The sequence below is a fragment of the Oryctolagus cuniculus genome, chromosome 3, assembly GCF_051225735.1.
Source record: "Oryctolagus cuniculus isolate XC-2025 breed Fujian yellow rabbit chromosome 3, ASM5122573v1, whole genome shotgun sequence".
NCBI classification, from domain to species: domain Eukaryota; kingdom Metazoa; phylum Chordata; class Mammalia; order Lagomorpha; family Leporidae; genus Oryctolagus; species Oryctolagus cuniculus.
This window is the reverse complement of record NC_142869.1, coordinates 36,130,127-36,152,255: the sequence shown is the minus strand read 5'-3', so window position 1 is coordinate 36,152,255 and position 22,129 is coordinate 36,130,127. Positions and strand designations below refer to the sequence as shown.

The window sequence follows — 22,129 nt, the reverse complement described above, 5'->3', positions numbered from 1 at the left end:
ATCCAGCATTTCTGTTATGAAATCAAGTTGTGTTTCGCTGGAAAAATTCCTGGGCACGGAATGTAATAAAAAATCACATTTAGGGACGCAGTAACACTTCTAATTTTGTATATTTGAAGGGAAAACTCGAGTAAACTATTGTTAAGAGCATGGCACCTCAGTAAATCTAGTAAAAATGAGCCGCTCTGGAACTTGAAACTAAAGTGAGATAGAATAAAACAAGTGATTCCACTAGTGGCATTTCTGTTACCTTTGACATTTGGTTTTTGAGGCGGAGACCTTTAAAACCTTAACAATTTGGTTTTGATTTTGAGTTAGTTTTTAATCAGTGCCAAACGTACCTGATGCTTTTACATTTATTCTAAGGCAGTGGGTTCCCCAGCACGAATTTCAGAAGGGAATCTCATTACTTTTTAATAATTGCAATAGAAACAGAAGGTATCCAGAGAGCATTTATCCCTAGGGAGAGAAAAATAACGATGACTGCCTGGGGCTCTTTCTTTGCTTGGCTTTCTGTAGCTGTTTTGACTTTCCTTGTTCAGACAGGGCAGTGACTGACAACAAACTGCATAGACTGATCCTTAGCAAGCAAATCCTGCAAATTAAGGTGTCTGAGTTAGGCCAGGGTATGGATTCCAAGAGACCCAGCACTCCCAGGTAAGGCTATATAAATAGCTTTTTTTTTTTTTTTTTTTTTTTTTTTTTTTTTTGACAGGCAGAGTGGACAGTGAGAGAGAGAGACAGAGAGAAAGGTCTTCCTTTGCCGTTGGTTCACCCTCCAATGGCCGCCGCGGCCGGCGCGCTGCGGCCGGCGCACTGCACTGATCCGATGGCAGGAGCCAGGAGCCAGGTGCTTTTCCTGGTCTCCCATGGGGTGCAGGGCCCAAGCACCTGAGCCATCCTCCACTGTACTCCCGGGCCACAGCAGAGAGCTGGCCTGGAAGAGGGGCAACCGGGACAGAATCCGGCACCCCAACCGGGACTAGAACCCGGTGTGCCGGCGCTGCAAGGCAGAGGATTAGCCTAGTGAGCCGCGGCGCCGGCCATAAATAGCTTTTGTTGGAGTACTAATACCTAGGACTCAGGAAGGGAATTGACCTCTGCAATCCAGGGATCTCATTTATTTAATTCATTTTTTTTTTTTTTACTCTTTTCACATTAGTAAAATTTCCTGGAGACTTTATACCTCTTTGCTGGGTGGTTGGTTCTTGAATACTATCATTGTGTGAGAAGAGATGACACATTATGTCCTGAAATGCCAAGTTCTTGCTCAAGGCTTTGTCCCAGTATTTGGTAGGATAGGAAGTGAACCCCAAATGCACCAGTATTTGCTGAGCATTAATTCCCCAAACAGCCAACCAAATAAATGCACTAATTTGCTCAAAATGATGGATCAGATAGCATATAATTATGAAAGGGTAGGTAAGAAAATAATCCCCTTACTTTAGAGTTTATACACACCAGTTGTTGCTTCATCTTGCTGATAAAATAGATTGATTTGGTTTTCTTGGTCTGGTGGAGAGAGAAGGCTTTACCTTAGGAAATGGGGAGTGGGTGTAAGAGCTTGCCAGGGCTTCCCCAGTAAATTACTGTGGACTGGGTATGAACAACAGAAACTTCTCAGAGTTTGGGAGCCTGGAAATCCAAGATCAAGATGTTGTTAGGGTTGTTTATCCTCTGAGGACCACAGGGGAAGGACCTGTTCCAGGACCCCTGGCTTTACATGGCTGACTTCTACATCATCACGCAGTTCTACTTCTGTGCGTCTGTGTCCCACCCTTTTGTTATAAGAACACCAGTCTTACGGGTTGAGGCTCACTCCACATGACTTCATTTTACCTTAATTACCTGTTTAAAGGCCCTACTAAATATGGTCACATTTTAAGGTACTGGGGGTTACGATGTCAACAACTGATCTTTGAGAGCCACAGTCAGCCCAGTGGGTAACCTCATTTCTTCCAGGCGACTATTCTTTGGGGTGGGACCACTGTCTTGAGTCAGGCAGCCTGGCTCTTCTATCTCTGTCAACAAAGCTATTTCTCAAGAAAGAATCCGTTTTCAGTCATTGATACAGCAAAGCTGTTTTACGTCAGGGAAATTCACACATTGTGTCCTCTCTGTGACAGCGTAATGAAAGGTTTTGGTTGCATTTAGAGGAAATTGAGGCATCAGCGCATAGCTCGGTAGATAAGGGTCAGTGAGTTAAAGACCTTTTCCTGGCCTCACCCCAGAAGTAATAATATGGAGCCAGGCACTTACCAAACTCATCTCCTTACAGAATTGGTCCTTGGATCAACTGGGCAGCGCCTACCCTCCTGGAAGGAAAATGGGTGGAAAACTCCAGTAGGGGCAACTGGAAAGTTAATTAAGAGACTGCAGAGGTGTGAACAGGACTAAGAAAAACAAGAGATGGAGAAACCTCCCAGGGCAAGCAACAGCAGGAAGTCATGACCAGCGCCTTCTAGGTGTAAAGGTCAAGGGGAGGGGATGAGGGAAGGAGGATTACTGTAGAACTGTAGGAGTCGCTGTGAGAGAGAGAGAGAGAGAGAGAGAGAGAGAGTGTGTGTGTGTGTGTGTGTGTATGAGAGGGAGAGGGGGAGGGGCATCGATCTCTTACAGGAGCTGAGGTTTCCAAGGGAGATAGCTCAGAGAGTAAATACTCTGGGTTCACTTTCCTCCTGCTGTCTCTAATTTCTGGCCAGAGCTCCCATGACTGGAAGGAAACGGAAGGCAGGGGTTGGGGAAGTTACTGTGGTCCGGTGGTGGAAGGGTCAGCTTCCCAGAGTCCACAGCAGGGTGGAAAAGGGCTCACTCCAAGGTTTTCCTTTCTTGTTGAATCTGAGGACCGGAGCGTGAACTGTGCCAGGCCTTTGACCAAGCAGTTGGAGAAACAGGCTTCCCTCTGGGTTTATTTCAGAGGAATTCAAAGCAGAGACCTAGATCAAGTGCAGTGGGAGAGCAGGATTTATTTAAAGAGGTAGTACACATGCAGACTTGAGTGTGGGAGCTTCTCCTCTTGAGGAAAGGGTGGCATCTGCTGCTGCTGTGCCCACTGAAGTTCGGGTTGCCCCTTAATGAGGTAAGGACTGCTGTCCTAATTGAATATACAAGCAGGGCGGAGCTTGGCCGGGCTCGGTGCGAGCGCTGATCTCTGGGACGGTCTGGAGGGGTCCCACCTGGAGCTCAGCGCACTTGTGGTTAGAATGGCGCCTGGGCCGGGATGAGGAAGGGAGGTTCAGGTGCATGAGAAGTGGCTGTTCCGAGCCGGTAGCATGTTGGAGCAACACAGACAGGGGTGGGGCTTTCGGTGCTGCTTGGCTGCAGCAAGGAGACACCTGGAAGTCTCTTAGCTCCTTTTTCCTCACTGCTGCCTGCCTAGCCCATGTCAAAATAATGAGTGCTAACTGCAGTCTCCCGTTTTCTCCTTTCCTACAAATATTTGGGCTGATGCAGGGACTGTGGAAAAGTTTCTGCCAATCACTACGCATTAGTCTAAAAGTTTCCTTATACATCTACCACCGTGAGTTTTCATACTGTATCTTGAGCATTTATTTTATCTCCCATGGCAGGTAAAGAAAGCATCTTCCCATCTGTGCAAACTTCTGGCGTTTTTGTCTGTGCTACGTTACTTTCCCTCTTTTCTGGTAATGGCACCTTGGTTTTTCTTAAGGGACTACTTTTTTGCAACTCAGTTCACGGGGTTAAAGTTCACCTTACCTCTGGCTCCAGGCATGGGCACATGAGCAGGTCCACCCAATCAGAGCTCTGCGTTTCCTTCGCTACAGTGATTGCTGAAAAATAGGAATGAGACCTATATTGCAGCTAGGTCTTTAGCTGATGCCAAAACTCTATTAGTTGTTGTATTTGCAAAGCTGGGAGATTTAAACATAGAAATTCTTGGAAGAAGCTGGTTAAGAATGACACCAACACAGAAAACAGCAAAAAAGATACAAATAAAGAGATTCCTGGATCTTACTGCACCCAAAGATAAATCCCCTTCCACTTATTTTTTAGTTCATGAGACAATGCTTCATTTTCTTTGTTAAGCCAATTTGGGTTTCTGTGATTTATAATAGAAATTCCCAACTAATACATTCTTGTGGTCTTAAAGTCAATCTTTCTTTATTTTGTTCTCTATACATCTCATTTATCATTACATGTTCCTTCATTTCTGTGATTTGTGTTGTAAGACAAAGACTAGCATGGTTGAAAATACATTTGAGCCGGCGCCACGGCTCACTAGGCTAATCCTCCACCCTGCGGCGCCAGCACACTGGGTTCTAGTCCCAGTCGGGGTGCCGGATTCTGTCCCTGTTGCCCCTCTTCCAGGCCAGCTCTCTGCTGTGGCCCAAGTGCTTGGGCCCTGCATCCCATGGGAGACCAGGGTAAGCACCTGGCTCCTGCCATCGGATCAGCGCGGTGCGCCGGCTGCGGCAGCAATTGGAGGGTGAACCAACGGCAAAGGAAGACCTTTCTCTCTGTCTCTCTCTCTCACTGTCCACTCTGCCTGTCAGAAAAAAAAAATACATTTGATAGCAGAAAAATGAAATTCCTTATAGATTGTCAGCTGGCAAATTTTGGGGAATAGATGTTACCTATCCATTGTGAATGCAAAATGCGGACACAGACCATCCACAGGAACATGTAACATTAATTTATAATTTGTGTAATATTAACAATCTGCAGGAGCAATGAAAAATATAGCACATTTAGAAGTTGCTGTTGCTTATATATCTTTAAGTTATTGTGAAAATATTCTGGGGAATCTTTCCTTTTAGTCCGGGAAGGATAAACATTTACATGTCCTATTTGCTTTGCTGTTGTTCTTTTTCAGGCTGTATGTATCTAAGGCTATTTCCATGGAAACTTCTCAAAGCTGGAGCAAATACATACCCTGACATATTACTCTTTAGGCTTTGTCTCTCTATTGTTAAACGATTAAGAGAATAAAATTCACATAGCCATCTGGAATATTCCAAATGGCCAGACAGAAGATACAATAGTATCTCCGTGTTTACAGTTTGTGTAGTTATAAGTTTGTTTATAATGGAGACGTATAAATGTGCGTGGGTTTGGGGTCCTAACCTGAGTGCCAGTGGTGAGTCTGGCCTCCTTGGAAATGCCTGGCAGAGCCATGGATCAAGCCTCCTGAGAGAGTGCTGGTGGATTAGGAGACCGTGCTGTGCTGCGCTTTAGTGTAATGTGGGGCAGGCATTTGGGCTGGTGGTTAAGACTCTACTTGGCAAGTTCACATTCGTATCTGAGGACTGACTTCAAGTCCTGGCACTGCTTTCCATTCCAGCTTCCTGCTAATGTGCATCCTGGGAGGCTGCAGGTGGAGGCTCCGGTAATCAAGTCCTTGTTGTGCACTTGGGAGACTTGGATTGAGTTCCTGGCTCCAAGCTTCAGGCTGACCCAGCACTGGATCTTGTGGGCATTTGAGGAGTGAGTCTGCAGGTGGAAGATCTGCCCCACTCTCTCTCTCTCTGCCTCTCAAAATAAATAAATACAAAATGATTACTAAAAGACTTCTCCTGTTTATTACCCCTCAGAAGTTTTATCGGTGCTGACTCCTACAAGCTGTGGGTGAAAGTGCCCATTACCTATCTCCTTACCAAACAGAACGCTAGATTTTATGTAATTTCTTTTAAACATCGTTGAGTATCCTTCAAATAACATTGAAATGTTTTTGCCAACTTTGTGGGAAAATTGTGTCTCCAGATTTCATATATATCGTTTCTTTTGGCTTACTAGTGAGCTTAAATTTTTATTTTCTTAATGTGGATTTTGGAGGTTTGCCTTTCTTTATTTGTAAATTAGCCATTGAAGCTTTTAAGCCAGTTTGCAAAATTAGAGTGCCCATCTTATTATTAGTGACTTGTAAGATGTTTTTAGATTGATCTCTTTGGCTTTTTGCTGTTATATGAGTTGCAAATATTTTTACTCTTCACCATTTTACTTTTAATTATAAATTTGTGATGTATGGGAATTTGTGAGTTTTTATGAATTAAATGTATCACAGTTTTTTTCCTTTGTTTTTAAATTTAGAGTTATTTGTTTACCCCATCAGGCAAATATTCATCTATGTATTTTCTCAAAAATGTTTTGTTATTTTAAAGCACACGATCATCGTTTTAACAGAAATAACAATACAGATAAGGAGAATGCCTGAGAAGTAACTGAAGGAGTTTATCATTCTTGACAGTTAGAATTTACTTTTCTAATCTGAATTTTCTTCAAATTCTTTTTTATGGTTCTTTTTTTTACATTTAATTTTGAAACATAAACTTATTTCACCACCACTGTTTATTATTTTAAAATTATATTTATTTTATTTGAAAGGCAGAGAGAGAGAGAGAGAGAACCTGCAAATGCCTGCAATGGCTGGGGTCAGAACCAGGACATGGGAACTAAATTCAAATTTCTTTTGTGGATGGCAGGAACTCAGTCGCTTGAGCAGTAACCACTGTTTTCAGTGATCTTCATGGGCAGGAAGTGGAGTCAGGGCTGGAGCTGAGTACTGAAGTGGGACACGGGTGGATCTGCCTTTAGGGAAAGGCCTGCTTCTTGAGTTTAGGCTTTGGAAAACCTTATTTCACTTTTCTTTTTTGTATCTATTAATTTCAATGATTTGTTTGTTAGTGTCATTTCATTCTTGTTTAGTAGTGAAAAGAATCAAAGTTGTGTGAATTCATTTTTTTCCCAGTGGTAGCTTTGGCCACATCTAATGTTTTGGTAAGTTGCGTCTTATTGTCATATTCTCCAAATACTCTGTTATTGGAATTTATTATTGAGTCTTCAGTCAAAGAATCATTTCAGAGAGTGACTTTTAAAATTTACAAGCAGCTATGCTTTAACATTTAAAATTTTGTCATTTTTTGGTTTTATGGAATAATGGTCAAATAAGAGAGATACTTTCGGCCTTTGAATTATATTTTGGATGTCTTTGAGTCTTAACACACCATTACTTTTCAGAGATGCTCCATATGTGATGGAAAAGCATATGTAGTCTCTAATATGCTAAATTTTAATATGCATTTAATAAATTTAAGTTTTACATTTTTATTCAAATTCCCTCTACTTAATACTTTTGGCTTATTAGAACTGTCAAAGACTTAGAGATATCTCTCATAACTATTGTGTTTTTGTCAATTTTCCATATATCTGGTAGCTTTTACATTACATATTTAAATATTATGCAAATATAAAAATTTATAATTACTAAGCTTTATTGAGAATTATACTTTTCACCAATAATTTATGACTATTTTTAGCTTTGATTTTTCAATATATTAATATTTGTACTTCACATTTCTTTATATTTGTTACTTTTTATCATACACACATTCTTAAATGTTTGCATTTTTATATTTTTATTTTTATATTCAAGTCCTTTGCCTATTTATCCGTGGTTTCTTAATGCTTTCTTTCAATTTGTGTAAATATCTTAAATATAAGAATTTTAATCCTTTGGCTTGTAAGTATTGTTCCTAATTTGTTTGAATTGCAGTCATTCTATTTTATGTGAAGAGAACTATTTTTAGATCCAACCTACTAATGTGTATATGGGATTTCTTTTATTGCTTTTGTCCTCAGAAAATATTTTTTCATATTCTTTCATTTTTTAAATGTGAATTTCATAATTAAACCTTTACATTTGAATGTAGCTTATTTCTACATGAACTTTTCTCCAACTACTTACCCAAATGCTTTGGCAGCAGTTATGAAACCACTCTTTCCTTATAGCCAGTGTGAAATGCTGTTTTTGATGGATACTGGAATTGGCTGACTCTAGGTCCATTCCCTCCTCCAAGTGAGGTTTTCTGTATTGCAGAGGCTAGCAATCTAAAAGCTGCCTTTTCCAGGGTCTCTTGCTGTTGTGGTTCAGAAGTAATTTTGGTTCTCCCATCATACATGCCAATGTGACACTTGCTTTTGGAACTGCATTAGCGGAAGATGTGTATTTTGTTAACACATTATGGCACACGCAGGAAAGCCCCAGTGTAAGTAGATTCCTGACAGGGAAACCCACAAAGGTAGCCATGGCAGATTGTACAGTCAAGCTAAAACCTGTGTAAGTCTGGGGCTGGGAGTTATTTCTGGAAGCAAAGAGTAGAATTTGCTTCTTCAGTCCTCCCAAAGATTTTATAGTACCTGGTAACAAATCCCTTTTGGGGTGAACTAGAGAGAATGTTTTCTGTTAAATGCAGCTTAAATCTACCTCATGTATTGACTTTATCAGACTTTACCTTCTTATATGCAGAAGAACCTTATTCTATATGTGTATTCTGTTTGGGTTGTCTACCTGTGTGCCAGTATAAAAAGATCTGATTATTATAACTTCATAATATGGTTTAACATGTGCAAGCTGAGCAGTCTTCTTTATTCTTTTTTTATTAAAGATATTCCTCTGTATGAACATCGCTGTCACTCTGACAATGTTCTCATAGTTCTCACTCTACTCGCCTCCTGTTCCTTGGGGATTTTGATCTGTGTGTCATTCAGAGAAGCTTCTTGTCCTTTGAGCTCTGGGGTTGAGCTCCCAATGACTTGTGTATCTGTCATTAAACGATTCTAAAACTTTAAGGTAGGGGTTTGGAAACTAAAATGTGACCTTCACTTACTTGGCTTTAAAATTGCACCTGCCAAATTTATATCAAATGACTTATACAAAACTAACATCAGGCAAGTCTAGACACTTCAGTGCATCTAAGATGTGGAGAATGATCAATGGTTAACTGAGGAGAAGCCTAGTCCAGAATTATTTATAGTGGCTGTCGTTCAGCCTAGGAAAATGTGAACTGTGATAAACAGAGGTAGAGCCTTCAGGATAAAGGCCCGTAAGCCCCACACGTTTGTTTCTCTGTTTCTTTCGAGGCACATGTAACAGCACTAATGTAGAAGCAGGCATGTCTGAGTTCTGGTTCTGGTTCTGTCTCTGTCTCAACTACATTTGGGCTAAACATTGGACTTCTCCAAGACTCCGGCTTCCATTCTAACACAGTGGGAACGAGTCATTGCACACTGTACCAGGCTGTGCAACTGTGAATCCATACATTTTCTGTTATCGTCACTTTTACTGGCCTTGATCTCTTAAAAATTCTGGTCTGTCACTCCATATTCTTCATCGAACTTCAAAGACACTTGTGACATCTCTTGATGCAACATGATCCAAAAACAGCTACCTGTTGACCTATCTCAGCTGTCATTGTTCATATTCTGTCAAATTCCCAGAGCCTTTGTGAGACCCTCGCACCTCTCTTCTCAAGTGACTCAGAACTCACTAAAGGGAAGTACTCTCGCTACATGTTCTTTTCTTACAGCCACCAAAAAAAAAAAAAAAAAGTCTGCCTTCACAGGTGAAGTAGTGATTAAGAAATGGAGATGGAGATTGATAGCAAGTATGAGATTAGTTTTACATCTAGACATTCTCCTAGCACTTGTAACTGCATCTATTAATCCTCCATTTGCCTTTAAAAATAAAATGGCTCATGAAATCTGTGAATTACTAGGCTTGGGATGCTTCTAGGGTTTAGAAGTAGTAACAGAGCTCTAGGCATTCGATACTGAAGAGAATCAAAAGTTCCGGTGGATTCGGGGAGCAGTGAGATTGGGCAGAGAGAACCCGTGATAGTTTGGCAGTGACCCTCAGGTTCATTTGTGAAATATTTGGTTACAGTGGGTCTTGCAAGAACAGAGACCTTGGCTGGCCATGTTTTAAAGCTCATTCTTAAGCTGTTTTTTTTTTTTTTTTTTTTTTTTTTTGACAGGCAGAGTGGACAGTGAGAGAGAGAGACAGAGAGAAAGGTCTTCCTTTGCCGTTGGTTCACCCTCCAATGGCCGCCGCGGCCGGCGCGCTGCGGCCGGCGCACCGCGCTGATCCGATGGCAGGAGCCAGGAGCCAGGTGCTTTTCCTGGTCTCCCATGGGGTGCAGGGCCCAAGCACCTGGGCCATCCTCCACTGCACTCCCTGGCCACAGCAGAGGGCTGGCCTGGAAGAGGGGCAACCGGGACAGAATCCGGCGCCCCAACCGGGACTAGAACCCGGTGTGCCAGTGCTGCTAGGCGGAGGATTAGCCTAGTGAGCCGCGGCGCCGGCCTTTTTTTTTTTTTTTAAGATTTTATTTATTTATTTGAGAGGTAGAGTTACAGGCAGTGAGAGGGAGAGACAGAAAAGTCTTCCTTCCGTTGGTTCACTCCCCAGATGGCCGCAACAGCTGGAGCTGCGCAGATCCGAAGCCAGGAGCCAGGTGCTTCTTCCAGGTCTCCCATGTGGGTGCAGGGGCCCAAGGACTTGGGCCATCCTCCACTGCTTTCCCAGGCTACAGCAGAGAGCAGGATTGGAAGAGGAGCAGCTGGGACTCGAACTGGTGCTCATATGGGATTCCAGTGCCGCAGGCGGAGGATTAACCTACTGTGCCACAGCACTGGCCCATAAAGCTGTTTAATCACCTCTACCTTTGTGCTTTAGACATTTTACTTCTTCACATGTAAGATAACAGGCTTTAAGGAAGAATAAACAACATCCCACACAGAGTGTTTATTTCTTCCTGTTATGAGAATGATGCATGGTTGTAGGAGAAAATATCAAAAGTGCAGAAAAATAGAAACAAAAAAATACTGATTAATACTTGCCAATTAAATACTAAATAAATATTCTGGTGCCTATCATTTCATTTTTTAATGTATCATTTCTGCATGCTTTCTTTCTAAACTTTTATATACACTTTCAAGTAATAGCTCAGGGATACGGCAGACGTACACTTTGGCTTCTCCACTACTGTGTTGTAAACACTTTCTTATGATTCCATGAAATCGTTGGCTTGCACTTCTGGCCACTGTGCTTTTGACGGTATTGGATTCTGCTCACTGTGAATTTCTTTCTCTGCCTTCTTTTTCTTCTTAAAGAGAGAAAGTGGATTTTCAGTTTATACCAGTAGGTGTCATCCATTCACACAAAGCACAGCCTGAGGAACTCAGTGTGATTTGACTTAACCTCTGTAGTTTCCACTGCATTCTAATAATATGTTCCAGCCTTCTGAGCCCCTCGAGTGAAGGACACTTAGGCTCTAAATATTATTTGAAGAAGAGGTTTCTTTTGCCAATTTTAGGTTCTTGTAAAGAAAGAAAAAAAAGCATTTTTCGAAATGGAATGAATTTCGTTAAGTTTGAAGTTATCATTTTATATCCTAAAAAAACACATTGACAACTGGGGAGAGATTATTGGATGACCACTGGAAGGAGGCCAGTGAGGCTGTTGTCATATGACTACCAAAAGCACACATAAAAGCCTGCTTTTTGCAAGGGAGTCACCAGTCTTCATCCTGCGTATGAAAAGTCAAGGTGAATCAAATGTAAAAAGATTTTTTTAATATCAAAGCATATTAAAGTGTCGTGAAACTTTCAAACCACCATCACTAGATTTTTGGCATCATGTAGGTGTTCTCAAGAGCTTTCATATACATGACTTGATCCTCAGACGAATCCTCTGAGGTTACATATGAGTGCAGTTCTGCTCAGAGAGGTTAGGCATCTGACTCAGGGCCACACAGCTGGCAAATGACAGAGTCAGGTCTAGAGCAAGGGTCCCCTGACTTTATATGAATATGGGTAAATATGTACTGCATAGCAAGTGTTACCCTCAAAAGCATAGGTTGAAAATTGATAGTCCATGGGCCAAAGTGGATCTTCAGATATATTTTGTTTGCTTTTCATAATGTTGGCTTACATTGTATTTTAATTCTGTTGAATAAGTTGCAGATCTAAAAATCACATTACTTCCAGCAACAGAAACTAGACTTTTGTGTGTATTCAGATAAAGTCAGAAGATATTCCCTTGTGGCAATGTATAGCTGGAGCCGATTGGCTGTGCCTCCTCCTGTGAGCTGTTCAACTTGCCCCTTCATCACTCTACCTCGTTCATTAGGCCTATCTATGTGGCCCTGTATCCTTATAAGTTTTGAGGGTTTTTTAAAAATCTTTTGGGAATGATTGTGTACTTATTCCCCTATTCTATTGTGGTTCAAAACACGTTTGAAACAGCTTTCAGAATGAGGTCAAGAGTCACACAGAAGACAAGTGGCGACAGTATTTTAGCCCATTTTGTTTTTGATTGGCAAATGGCCTCATCTGCTTGATCACTCAAGAGAAGTATATAGAACTAAATGGAGTATACAGAGTTAAAAGGAGACCTGGAGTTTGAATTCTGGGGAATGGCAATATCACCATTTAGAAAGAGAGCAGAATTAAAAGAACTGGTAAAGGAGTCCACACAAAGAAAGGGACCTGAGAGATGGGAAGAAAGAAAGAGGAAGGCAACGATTCTGCCCATTTCTAGAGCCTAATGGGGACTTCAGTGAAGTGTTGCTTGAGATGAGAGGAGAAAGATTTCCTTCTGAGAGTTGGACTTTAAATTCAGAATAGAATAACTAGCGAGGCATGCAAGGGAGCCTAAAATTAGCAGATATCTCTTAGTTCTAAAAACTCAGTCAGGAGTGAGTGGGACTATTTCCATAAAGTAAGTGTAACATCAAACATAAAGTAGAACATCAAATGCATCAGAGAGGTCAAGAGCAGTAAGGAGAGAGTGAACACTGGAGTTGGCAGTGTCGGGCTCATGGGTGAGCTTAGGAAAAGCACTTCCATTGGAATGACAGATGGAAGCCAATCTACAGTGGGTCAAGGAACAATTAGGGAAAAAATGAAGAGCAAAGATGGAATGTGGACTTGTCTTTACTAAGACAGAAGTAGACAGCAGTGTGTGTGTGTGATTGGGAAGATTCTAGTATGCTTGTAAACCAAAGGGAAGGAGCTAAGGGTGGTGATCCAGGGGCTGATAGGACTAAGGGAGCAGGAACCCTGGAGACACTGAAAGGAATGGGATCCCTGGAATGAAGGGAGGGTTTTTTTTTTTTTTTTTTAAGAGATTTATTTGTTTAATTTGAAAGTCAGAGTTCTAGAGAGAGAAGGAGAGGGAGAGAGAGGCAGAAATCTTCCATTGGCTGGTTCACTCCCCAGTTGGTTGCAATGGCCAGGGCTGGGCCAGGCCAAAGCCAGGACCCAGGAGCTTCATCCAGGTCTCCCACATGGGTGGCAGGTACCCAAGCACTTGAGCCATTCTCCATTGCTTTTTCCCTGCATTAGCAGGGAGCTGGATTGGAAGAGGAACAGCCAGCACACAAACTGGCAGCCATATGGGATGCTAGGATTGCAGGCAGTGGCTTTACCAACTATGCCACAGGGCCAGCCCTGAAGGGATATTTCTAAAAAAATAGTCATCATGTTGTTTTATAGTCACATCTGACAATGATTTTCATCTCTCATGGAAGTTTACAATTAGTTTTCTGGGCTTTGTGGATTAATGAATAAATGAGAAAACATTTGGCTGTTAAAATCAAATATTCTTTTGTTTGATGATTAGGGATGAACAACTGATCAGATAAGAGATGACTCAGGATGATGAATTGTTATACTTATTGAATTAATTTCAATGTGAAATACAACTACATTTTGATGATTTGTGCACTTGCATTATCATTCAAAGAGCAAAACAGTCATTGGTGAGAATCCCCGAGGTAATATGGTTCCTTCAAAAGTCAAGGATTCTTCAAACACCCAGTCATTCACCAAATAGTTACAAAGCCTTCACTGTGTACCAAAGACTGTGCTAGGCCCTGTAGATATGGCTGTAAAGAGTGTATCTTCAGTCCTTGTTCTGATGTTGCTTACAGCCTTGGAGGGGCTGAAAAAGAGCAAACAGGCCATGACAGTAGCTTGATGAATATTTGGATTGGGGATATAGGGGCCAGCGCTATGGCACAGTGGGTTAAAGCCCTGGCCTGCAGCACCGGCATCCCATATGGGCACTGGTTCGAGTCCCATCTGCTCCACTTCCAATCCAGCTCTCTGCTATGGCCTGGGAAAGCAGTAGAAGATGGCCCAGTGCTTGGGTCCCTGCACCCACATGAGAGACCTGGAAGAAGCTCCTGGCTTCTGGCTTCAGATAGGTGCAGCTCTGGCCATTGTGGTCATCTGGGGAGTGAACCAGCCGATGGAAGACCTCTCTCTTTCTCTCTCTGGTTCTACCTCTCTCTGTAACTCTTTCTAATAAATAAATAAATCTTTAAAAAAAAGGATTGAGGATACAGAGGGACATTGCAGGGTGCAGAAAAGCCACCGAATGTCAGTGGTTATGGAAGTGGTTGATGATGTGTGAGATGGGTCGGGGATGCAATCTTCACTGAATTGTTGGGTATATAAGCAAGGACCTGAAGGGCGGTAGGATTTCTGCAGGAGAAGGACGCGTGGATCAGGAGGGAAATTGTGCACAGTAAGAAGGCTTCTGGAAGTGGGAAGAAGAGTTTGTGATGCTTTCAGTGTAGGAGGAAGAAAGAGCAAATATGGCGAGAGATGGGGCTGGATTGGGTAGGGAGCTGCCCTTCGTAAAGGAACTGGGAAGATTTGGGCCTTATTTATGGCCAACAGGAAGCCAGTAGGAGGTGCTCAATGGGGCAGAGAAGAATTTGATTTATGTTTTACAAGGACTACTCTGGTTGTAGTGGGGCGACAGACTGAAACAGGACAAGAATGAGAGCAGAACGACTTCAAGGCAGATGCTGAAGGCTTCATCTAAGGTAGTGACCCTGAGAGGATAGGAAGCAAAAATACCTGGGACACAGTTGGGAAGTGGAATAATTAGGGCTTATTGGTGAAATCAGTGGAAGGTAGTCGAGGGCTGGCTACATGCTTTGGTGGTTGGAGCTGCCACTCCACCCCACAGACGATGGAGGAGGAGCAACAATTTTGGTTAAGGGAAGATACTTCCTTTTGGGTGCCTGTCCATCTAGAATGGCAAACCAAGTTTAGGTGAAGCATAGGCATGTTTGGGGTGCTTTTGAACCCTGTTGTTTAGACTCAGTGACCTCCTGTATGAGCTCTGCCCACACAAATGTTGCTTTCAGTAGGTTTTGAGCAAAGCAAAAGAAGGATTCACTTGCAGAGCTTCAGAAAAGTGAGCCTGGGGCCTCAAAACTGGTTGCCCACAAAGCAAGAAATAATAAACATCCACTTTTAATGTACCAAACTTTCCATTTCCCACCCTCACCCCAGGCATCTGCACACATAAATCAAACCCTCTTAAGTCATGGAATGAAAAATGTATGATAAACTAAAAGCAAACCAAAAAGTGCTTCCTGTGGGGTGAATGGAAAGTTTTGGCAGTTTATTTTTCAGGCACAGGAAAAGCAGTTCTGAATATTTCAAAGCATAAGTAATTGTATTAACTGAGATTTTTGAGAAGATGAGAAAGATCAGATGTAGGGGATTTTGGTGTAAACCACTGTTTACAGAGAAGCAAGGCCTGCTCCACTTTAAGATCAGTTACCACCCAGTGTCCTGCAAACCAAGAAGCATGATGGTTGGGAAAAAGCGAGCAGATTCATATCAAATGAAAACACACACAACCTGCTGAGCGCATGCTGAATTCAACCATAACTTGTGCAATATTTCCTCCTTAGAGGTGGAACTACTGCACCTAAATTTTATTAGGAAAGCTTATTTTCCTTGCACTCAAGTATATTGGAACTTGCTCTGAGACCTGAGTACCCTTCCACCACAAAAATGTGAGGTGTTACCAGTAATGTCTGATTAGCGAAGGAGGACTGGCGTGACAGTTGGAAGTGGAAACCAAGACTCTGAAACCCAGAGCCTCACTGGCTGGGTTTGACCTGGTTCCATGACTTCTCAGCTACACGCCCCTGGGGTAGGTCATCTCTGTAGCTCTCAGTTCGCTCATCCATGAAAGGAGGCTAAGGATGGGACCTGTGTCGGAGCGGGAGTGGAGCGGGATGCCACGTGGGCAGCACAGTGTCCGGCACACAGTGTGTACTCAGCATGTGGCCCTTCACTGCTGGCGTCTGCCCTGCGTCTTCCTGGTTGTGACTCAGCTCGGCTCACCTCTGGAACTCTGGAACTGGCAGCAGCTTTGATGCCATGAAGTTAAAGGACTCCAGCACGATGCCCACGGGTCTGGAAGCTCCTTCTCTTGAAGCCGCCGAGGAGGGGGGCAGGGAGTACAGTGGAAGGGAAATGGAGGAAATTGGAGTAGTGAGTTCCCAGGGCATCCTGGTAGCCCAGTTTCTGCTGTTCAGGTTAGCGTAGTTGCTTCAAATAACTTACATCACATCCACTTCTGGGATTCAGGAGCCCTAAACAAGATACCGAAGGGGAAGGAACGTGGGCACCTTAAGGAAATCACTCTAAGAACCCTTTGGCCTTGATCTAGTATCTTTTTTTTTTAAATTTTTTTTGTTTATTTGAAAGAGTTACACAGAGAGAGAAGGAGAGGCAGAGAGAGAGAGAGAGCAAGCAAGAGAGAGAGGTCTTCCATCCTCTGGTTCACTCCTCGACTGGCTGCAATGGCCCAAGCTGTGCTGATCCAAAGCCAGGAGCCAGGAGCCAGGAGCCAGGAGCTTCTTCTGGGTCTCCCACACGGGTGCAGGGGCCCAAGGACTTGGGCCATTCTGCTGCTTTCCCAGGCCATAGCAGAGAGCTGGATTGAAAGTGGAACAGCTGGGTCTCAAACTGGCGCTGGTATGGGATGCTGGCACTATAGGCAGTGGCTTTACCCACTACGCCACAGCACCAGCCCCAGTCTTTTTTTTTTTAAAGATTTATTTATTTACTTGAGAGGCATAATTATAGGCAGAGAGAGGGACAGAGAGAGAGATCTTCCATCTGCTAGTCCACTCCCCAAATGGCTGTAATAGCCAGAGCTGGGCCAATCCGTAGCCAAGAGCCAGGAACTTCTCCCAGGTTTCTCATGCAGGTGCAGGGGCCCAAGCACTTGGGCCATCTTCCACTGCCTTCGCAGGCCATCAGCAGGGAGCTGGATCGGAAGTGGAACAGCTGGGACTCGAACTGGTGTCCATATGGGATGCCAGTGCCACAGGCAGGTGCTGAGTCTACTATGCCACAGTTCAGGCCCCTGGTCTAGTATCTTAGCTGCTGTGGACTTCCACCTTGATTGCCTTGCCCAGTTGGCTTCAACTTCTCAACTGGATGTTGTCTCTGTGGACTGAGAGTTGGTCACTCCCAGAAGCCCACACCTGGTCCTAGAGTCCCGGAAGCTGGGGCAGACCCTCTGGATGGCAGGAGCAGCTTGCCTTAGCATCAGTGGATGGATCCATCTGCTTAGTTAAGAGGGAGCTGTGGAAGGCAGCCTCTAAAAACACTAGCACTGATACTTACTAACTGTGACTTAAGCCATGTATTTTAACCTCACTGTGCCTCAGTTTTCCTCATCCATAAAATGGAGAGATTAGTGGTCTCCTACCTCAGAGGATGAAATTAATTAATACATGTGTAAAGTATAATAACATAAATCTATATAAATAGTAATCCAATTAAATACCATGTAAAACATAAATGTAATATTTGCTAGATTCATAGTATATTTTATACATATTAAATGTATGTTAATGTACATTTTATTTTATATATGTATTGCATTAAGTATATTATTGTATATAAAACTTTAAGTACATATAAAACCTTTATTGTTGTTACTGTCTACTTTATCTCCCCAGAGGGATAGAGAGACTATGAAAGACTTTTTAACTTTTTTTTAAAAGATTCATTTATTTGAAAGGCAGAATGACAGAGAGAGAGGGAGAGAGATTTTCTGTCTGTTGTTTGCCTCCCCAGGTGGCTGCAAATGTCAGGGCTGAGCCAGGCCAGAGCCAGGAACCTGGAACTCCCTCCAGGTCTCCCTTTTGGTTGGCAGAGCACTTGGGCCATCATCCGCTGCTTTCCCACTCACATTAGCAGGGAGCTGGATTGGAAGCAGATTGCTGGGTCACCATCCAGTGCTCTGATATGGAGTGCCGGCATTGCAGGCTGCGGCCTAGCTTGCTGCGCCACAACACCAGCTCCAGAATCTTTAACGTCCTTGCTTTCTTCTCAGCCTGGAGGTGCAGAATCCCAGTTTCTTCTGGAGACCATTGAAACAGGCAAGGCAGGGCTGAAGTAGTTTAAAATGATGCCATCCTTTGGAAAATTGCAATCTGCAATAAAGGCCACATACAAATGATTTATCAGATTTCTATGCTAGTCTTCTTGTAGGTTTCTCCATTTCCATTTCTCTAATAACTTCATGCATTTCTCGTCCTATTTCAAAGGCTTTCTGTTCTCTGCAGTAAATAACACCAGATAGACATGTGTCAAAATATATGCATTATTCACCTTGGGGGCGTTTTTCAGTCCTGTCATCATCCCCAGGAACTACTGAATCAGAGAAGTAGGGTGGTTCTGAAAGAGTAGGCATTGTTTTTTTAAGTTGTTTTGTTGGAACCAGAGGAAGAGCAAAGTTTTCCTATCTGTAAAATTATCAATAATCCTTGGATTAAGTGCCTACTCCCCATAAGCAGTGATGCCTCCTGTACAGCCAATTATATCAATGAGGAGACACCACCCCTGAATTGGCAGTGTCACGCTACATCAACTCCCACAAAACCCACTTCCTTTCCAGCAAATAGAAAACAACCGAGAACATGAATTCGTTGTCAGCTCTGAAGACTGAAGGAGGAGGGTGCGTGCTTCTGGCAAACATGAAGTCAGACCTTTGGTATTTCTTTCTCTTCTGCTTCCAGGTTGAAGTTCTAACGGGTAAGTGGCCCACTGAACATTTTTTATTAACTTAGAATCCATGTGAACATTAAGGAAAATCAAAGGTAGAAAAACTGGGCACCAGATATAAAGTGGCTTTGTTTTTTGAAAGTAGGAACAATTTCAGATCATGGCCAAGGGCACCATGTCACCCGTGTCACCGTGGATGGCATTGAGTTTACATGCTGCCTTTGATACCGTGTGTTAAGATGAAACTATGTTTCAAGGGACCACTGCATTTTTAAATTACCTGCTTGGAGTTACCTGTCAGTGGATAAAGTAAAAGACCAGCTTACTGTTCTCAGAGAAAGATGAAAGGCAAAATGACTTGTGTCAACAGAATGAAAATTAAATAGTCCTGCCATTTGGGTTGGGGATTCTTTCTGTGGTAGAAAATAAAATGGAAGGGTTTTGAAAAGAAGGATTTTGATTTTAATCTTGCCTGGATGATCTGTTTTCTGAAATGCCCAGGCTACCATGGAGTTTTTATTGACACTAAGTATTAGGGTCACCCTAAAAGGCCAAGGCGGAGTGGATTATGGAAAAATACTCCCCAACCCCTGTGGACATTTAAAAAAAAAATCATTCTGGAGTCTTTGATTCTTTCTCTTAGAAGGTATATATCAGATTTTATCTGAACAATTTAAATGATGCTACCTACAAGGTAACTTCACATGTGAACATGTTTCTGCTCCTCACTCTGTACGTTTTGCATTAAATTCATTTTCTTTAACTCTGAGCCTTGTTCTTCAAGCTGGGAGAAGTGAGATGATATTAAATGAGGTATTAGGGTCTACTTGTAAATGTTCCAAGGACAGTTCTGGGTTACTTGCTTGTTTCTGTCTTTTCTACAACCTCATAAAAGTCCTATAGCAACACGAACAGCGCACAGATAGATTTGGATTTGGTGTCTCTTTATCCATTCATCCATTCATTTATTGAGCACTGAGCACTTGCCATCCAGGAGGCACTGTGCCAGCTGCTGTGTATACAGCATTGAGCAAAACCAGGTCAGGCCCTGCTCTCCTGAACCTAACTGGATGGGACTACCGGGTCATCCCATGAAGTAGTGGTAATTACAGGCAGAATTCAGTTCTATGAGAGAATGTAACCACGGAGGCTGGCCGGACGGAGGAGGTGTGGAAATGAGGCTGGCAGCAGGGGGCTCCTTGTCTTTGCTGTGGAAGTGGCATTTGAGCTGAGATTGGAAGAACGAGAAGCAGTCAGGAGGGAGAATGGTATGAAGGCTGGGGAAGAGCAGTCCCTAGTGTGGAAAGAGCAAGTGCAAAGGAATAAGCTTATAAAAAATAGTATTTCTGGAATAATATTCATCATGAGTTTTATATGAATAGAACCAATACTCTCTTATCACACGGGAAATCATGGAATGTGGCGTATCATCTTCCTGTGTGACAGATGGCAGAACTGAGGCGAGAATGACTCAATTGGCTGATAATAAGTATGCTAACAATCAAACAATCATCATGCTCAAAGTACCAACACATTGTACGTATCGAGCAACTACCATTTAAAAAGCAATCAACACAAAGAATCAAACTCAAGTCAATTAAGCACCTGCAGATCTTCTTTGTCATATTTTAAATCCTACGAACTCTGAAGTCTTTCCCATGCTGTAGAGATGTAGGCACTCTCATCTTCAGTCAGTGGTAAAAGAATCTCAGAGTAGGAAAGGCTAAGTGGTTTGTTACACATTAATTAAACACTAATGTGTGGGGACTCCAGCATCCATGTTTTTTCCACAGCATTGAAATAGCAGTGATTTAACAAAAATCTTTTGGGAGGGACATTCTAATCAATTTTGTTGTTTGATTGGTGGATTATGACTGTTGGTTTACAGACTGTGACAAATACATCACCCTAATCTAAGATGTTAGCAAGAGGTAAAGCAGAGTGTAGGGTATTTGAAAACTCTCATCACTACTTCACATTTTTTTGTTCTGTGAATTTATTCTGAAATAAAAAGTTGAAAAAAGCTGTGGGAAATCTTGGTGATTTCCAGCCTTCTACGGATCTCAATGCAAAATTTTGTGAAGTCTTATTCTTTTAACGATTCTGGCACAGTTGGAGGCTCTTCTTTGTAGCAGGGTCTGGGAGGACTGAACCTCTGACCGCACTGAGAAGACGCTCCTAGATTCTGTGGGCCCTTGAGGGGTCCTCCTGGGGTCTGAGTTTGGAACACCCCCTCTGAAAGCAGTGTGAAAATGCTCCAGAGGGGAATGAATAAACGTGATTGTCTTGTGATGTGTCCCGGGGGAAGGGCCCTGCTTTCTCACTCAGTATGGCTGTGGGGATGCCTGGATTCCCCCACCTGAGGAACAACTCCTGTGTGTCTCAGCACCTGATCCTCCCCAGCGCTCAGAGAGGCCTGCTGGGTGGGGCGGGCTGGCCTGTGAGAGCTTCCAGCTTCTCAGGTGCCGCAGCAAGGCCTCCTTCCAGTATGCATGCTGGATGTTGAAGAAGTCCAGATGGTCGGTCCTTTCTTGGGACACAGGAATCGAGGCCATTCCCACTCAGCATCATGAGCCTGTATTTGATTTTATTCCTTCAATACTACATTTATTTACAACTTACTTTCCTTTGTTGTTGAGTCCTTTTGTTAATTTGTGTTGGTTTGATAGTTTCTTTGAGCTGTTTGGTGAATTTGGACAGTTGACTACTCTTTTTTTTCTTAAGATTTATTTATTTATTTGAAAGGCAGAATTACAGAGATAAAAAGAGAGAGAGAGAGAAAGTCTTCCATCCACTGGTTCACTCCCCAGATGGCCACCACGACTGGAGCTGCACCGATCTGAAGCCAGGAGCCAGGAGCCAGGAGCTTCTTCTGGGTCTCCCACATGGGTCAGGAGCCCAAGGACTTGAGCCGTCTTCTACTGCTTTCCCAGGCCAGAGCAGAGAGCTGGATAGGAAGTGGAGCAGCTGGGTCTCGAACCAGCACCTATATGGGATGCCAGCGCTGCAGGTGGCAGCTTTACCTGCTACACCACAGCGCTGGCCCCTCGACTACTCTCCTTAATTTACCAAGCCATTATCATGTTCAGGGAATCTTAATTGAATGTCTTTTTACTTGCTATTGTGTTAAAATAAATAATGACGATGCCCTTCCTGGTATGTCTAACCCCTGTCCCCTGCACTGATACGGGGACTCCAGAATGTTCTTCCCTTCCCATTCTCATGCTTCCCCCATTTAGGGCACTCCGGCCCCACACCTGGTTTCTGTTGACTTAATTTGAAACATACAGTTGCAGGTAATTGCTAGGTTTCCTCTTGCAGTATTTTCTTTTTCTGTTTCAGTAACTTTCTTTAGAGCACATCAAACATTTTCAGTGATAACATCATTCTGGACATTTCTTTTCTGATCCAGTGGTCAAAAGATTTATGTTGTTTTCTTCAAATTCCCCCGACTTCCTGAAGTCCAGCACACGTAAAGATGTCTGTTTTACCCTGG

At 42.9% G+C, this 22,129-nt stretch overlaps 1 protein-coding gene across 4 annotated transcripts in view; it reads left to right on the top strand.

Moving 5' to 3' along the window:
- Nucleotides 1-22,129, top strand: part of ICOS (inducible T cell costimulator) — a 45,798-nt gene that overhangs the window by 1,683 nt on the left and 21,986 nt on the right. For 2 of the 4 annotated variants that reach the window (XM_089330008.1, XM_008259011.5), the window contains exon 2: nt 18,527-18,663. The exons of the other annotated variants lie outside the window; for them this stretch is intronic. In XM_089330008.1, coding sequence (XP_089186134.1) covers nt 18,549-18,663 — 115 coding nt within the window. In that variant the 5' untranslated portion in view covers nt 18,527-18,548. The remainder of the gene's footprint in view (nt 1-18,526; nt 18,664-22,129) is intronic. 4 annotated transcript variants of the gene reach the window in all.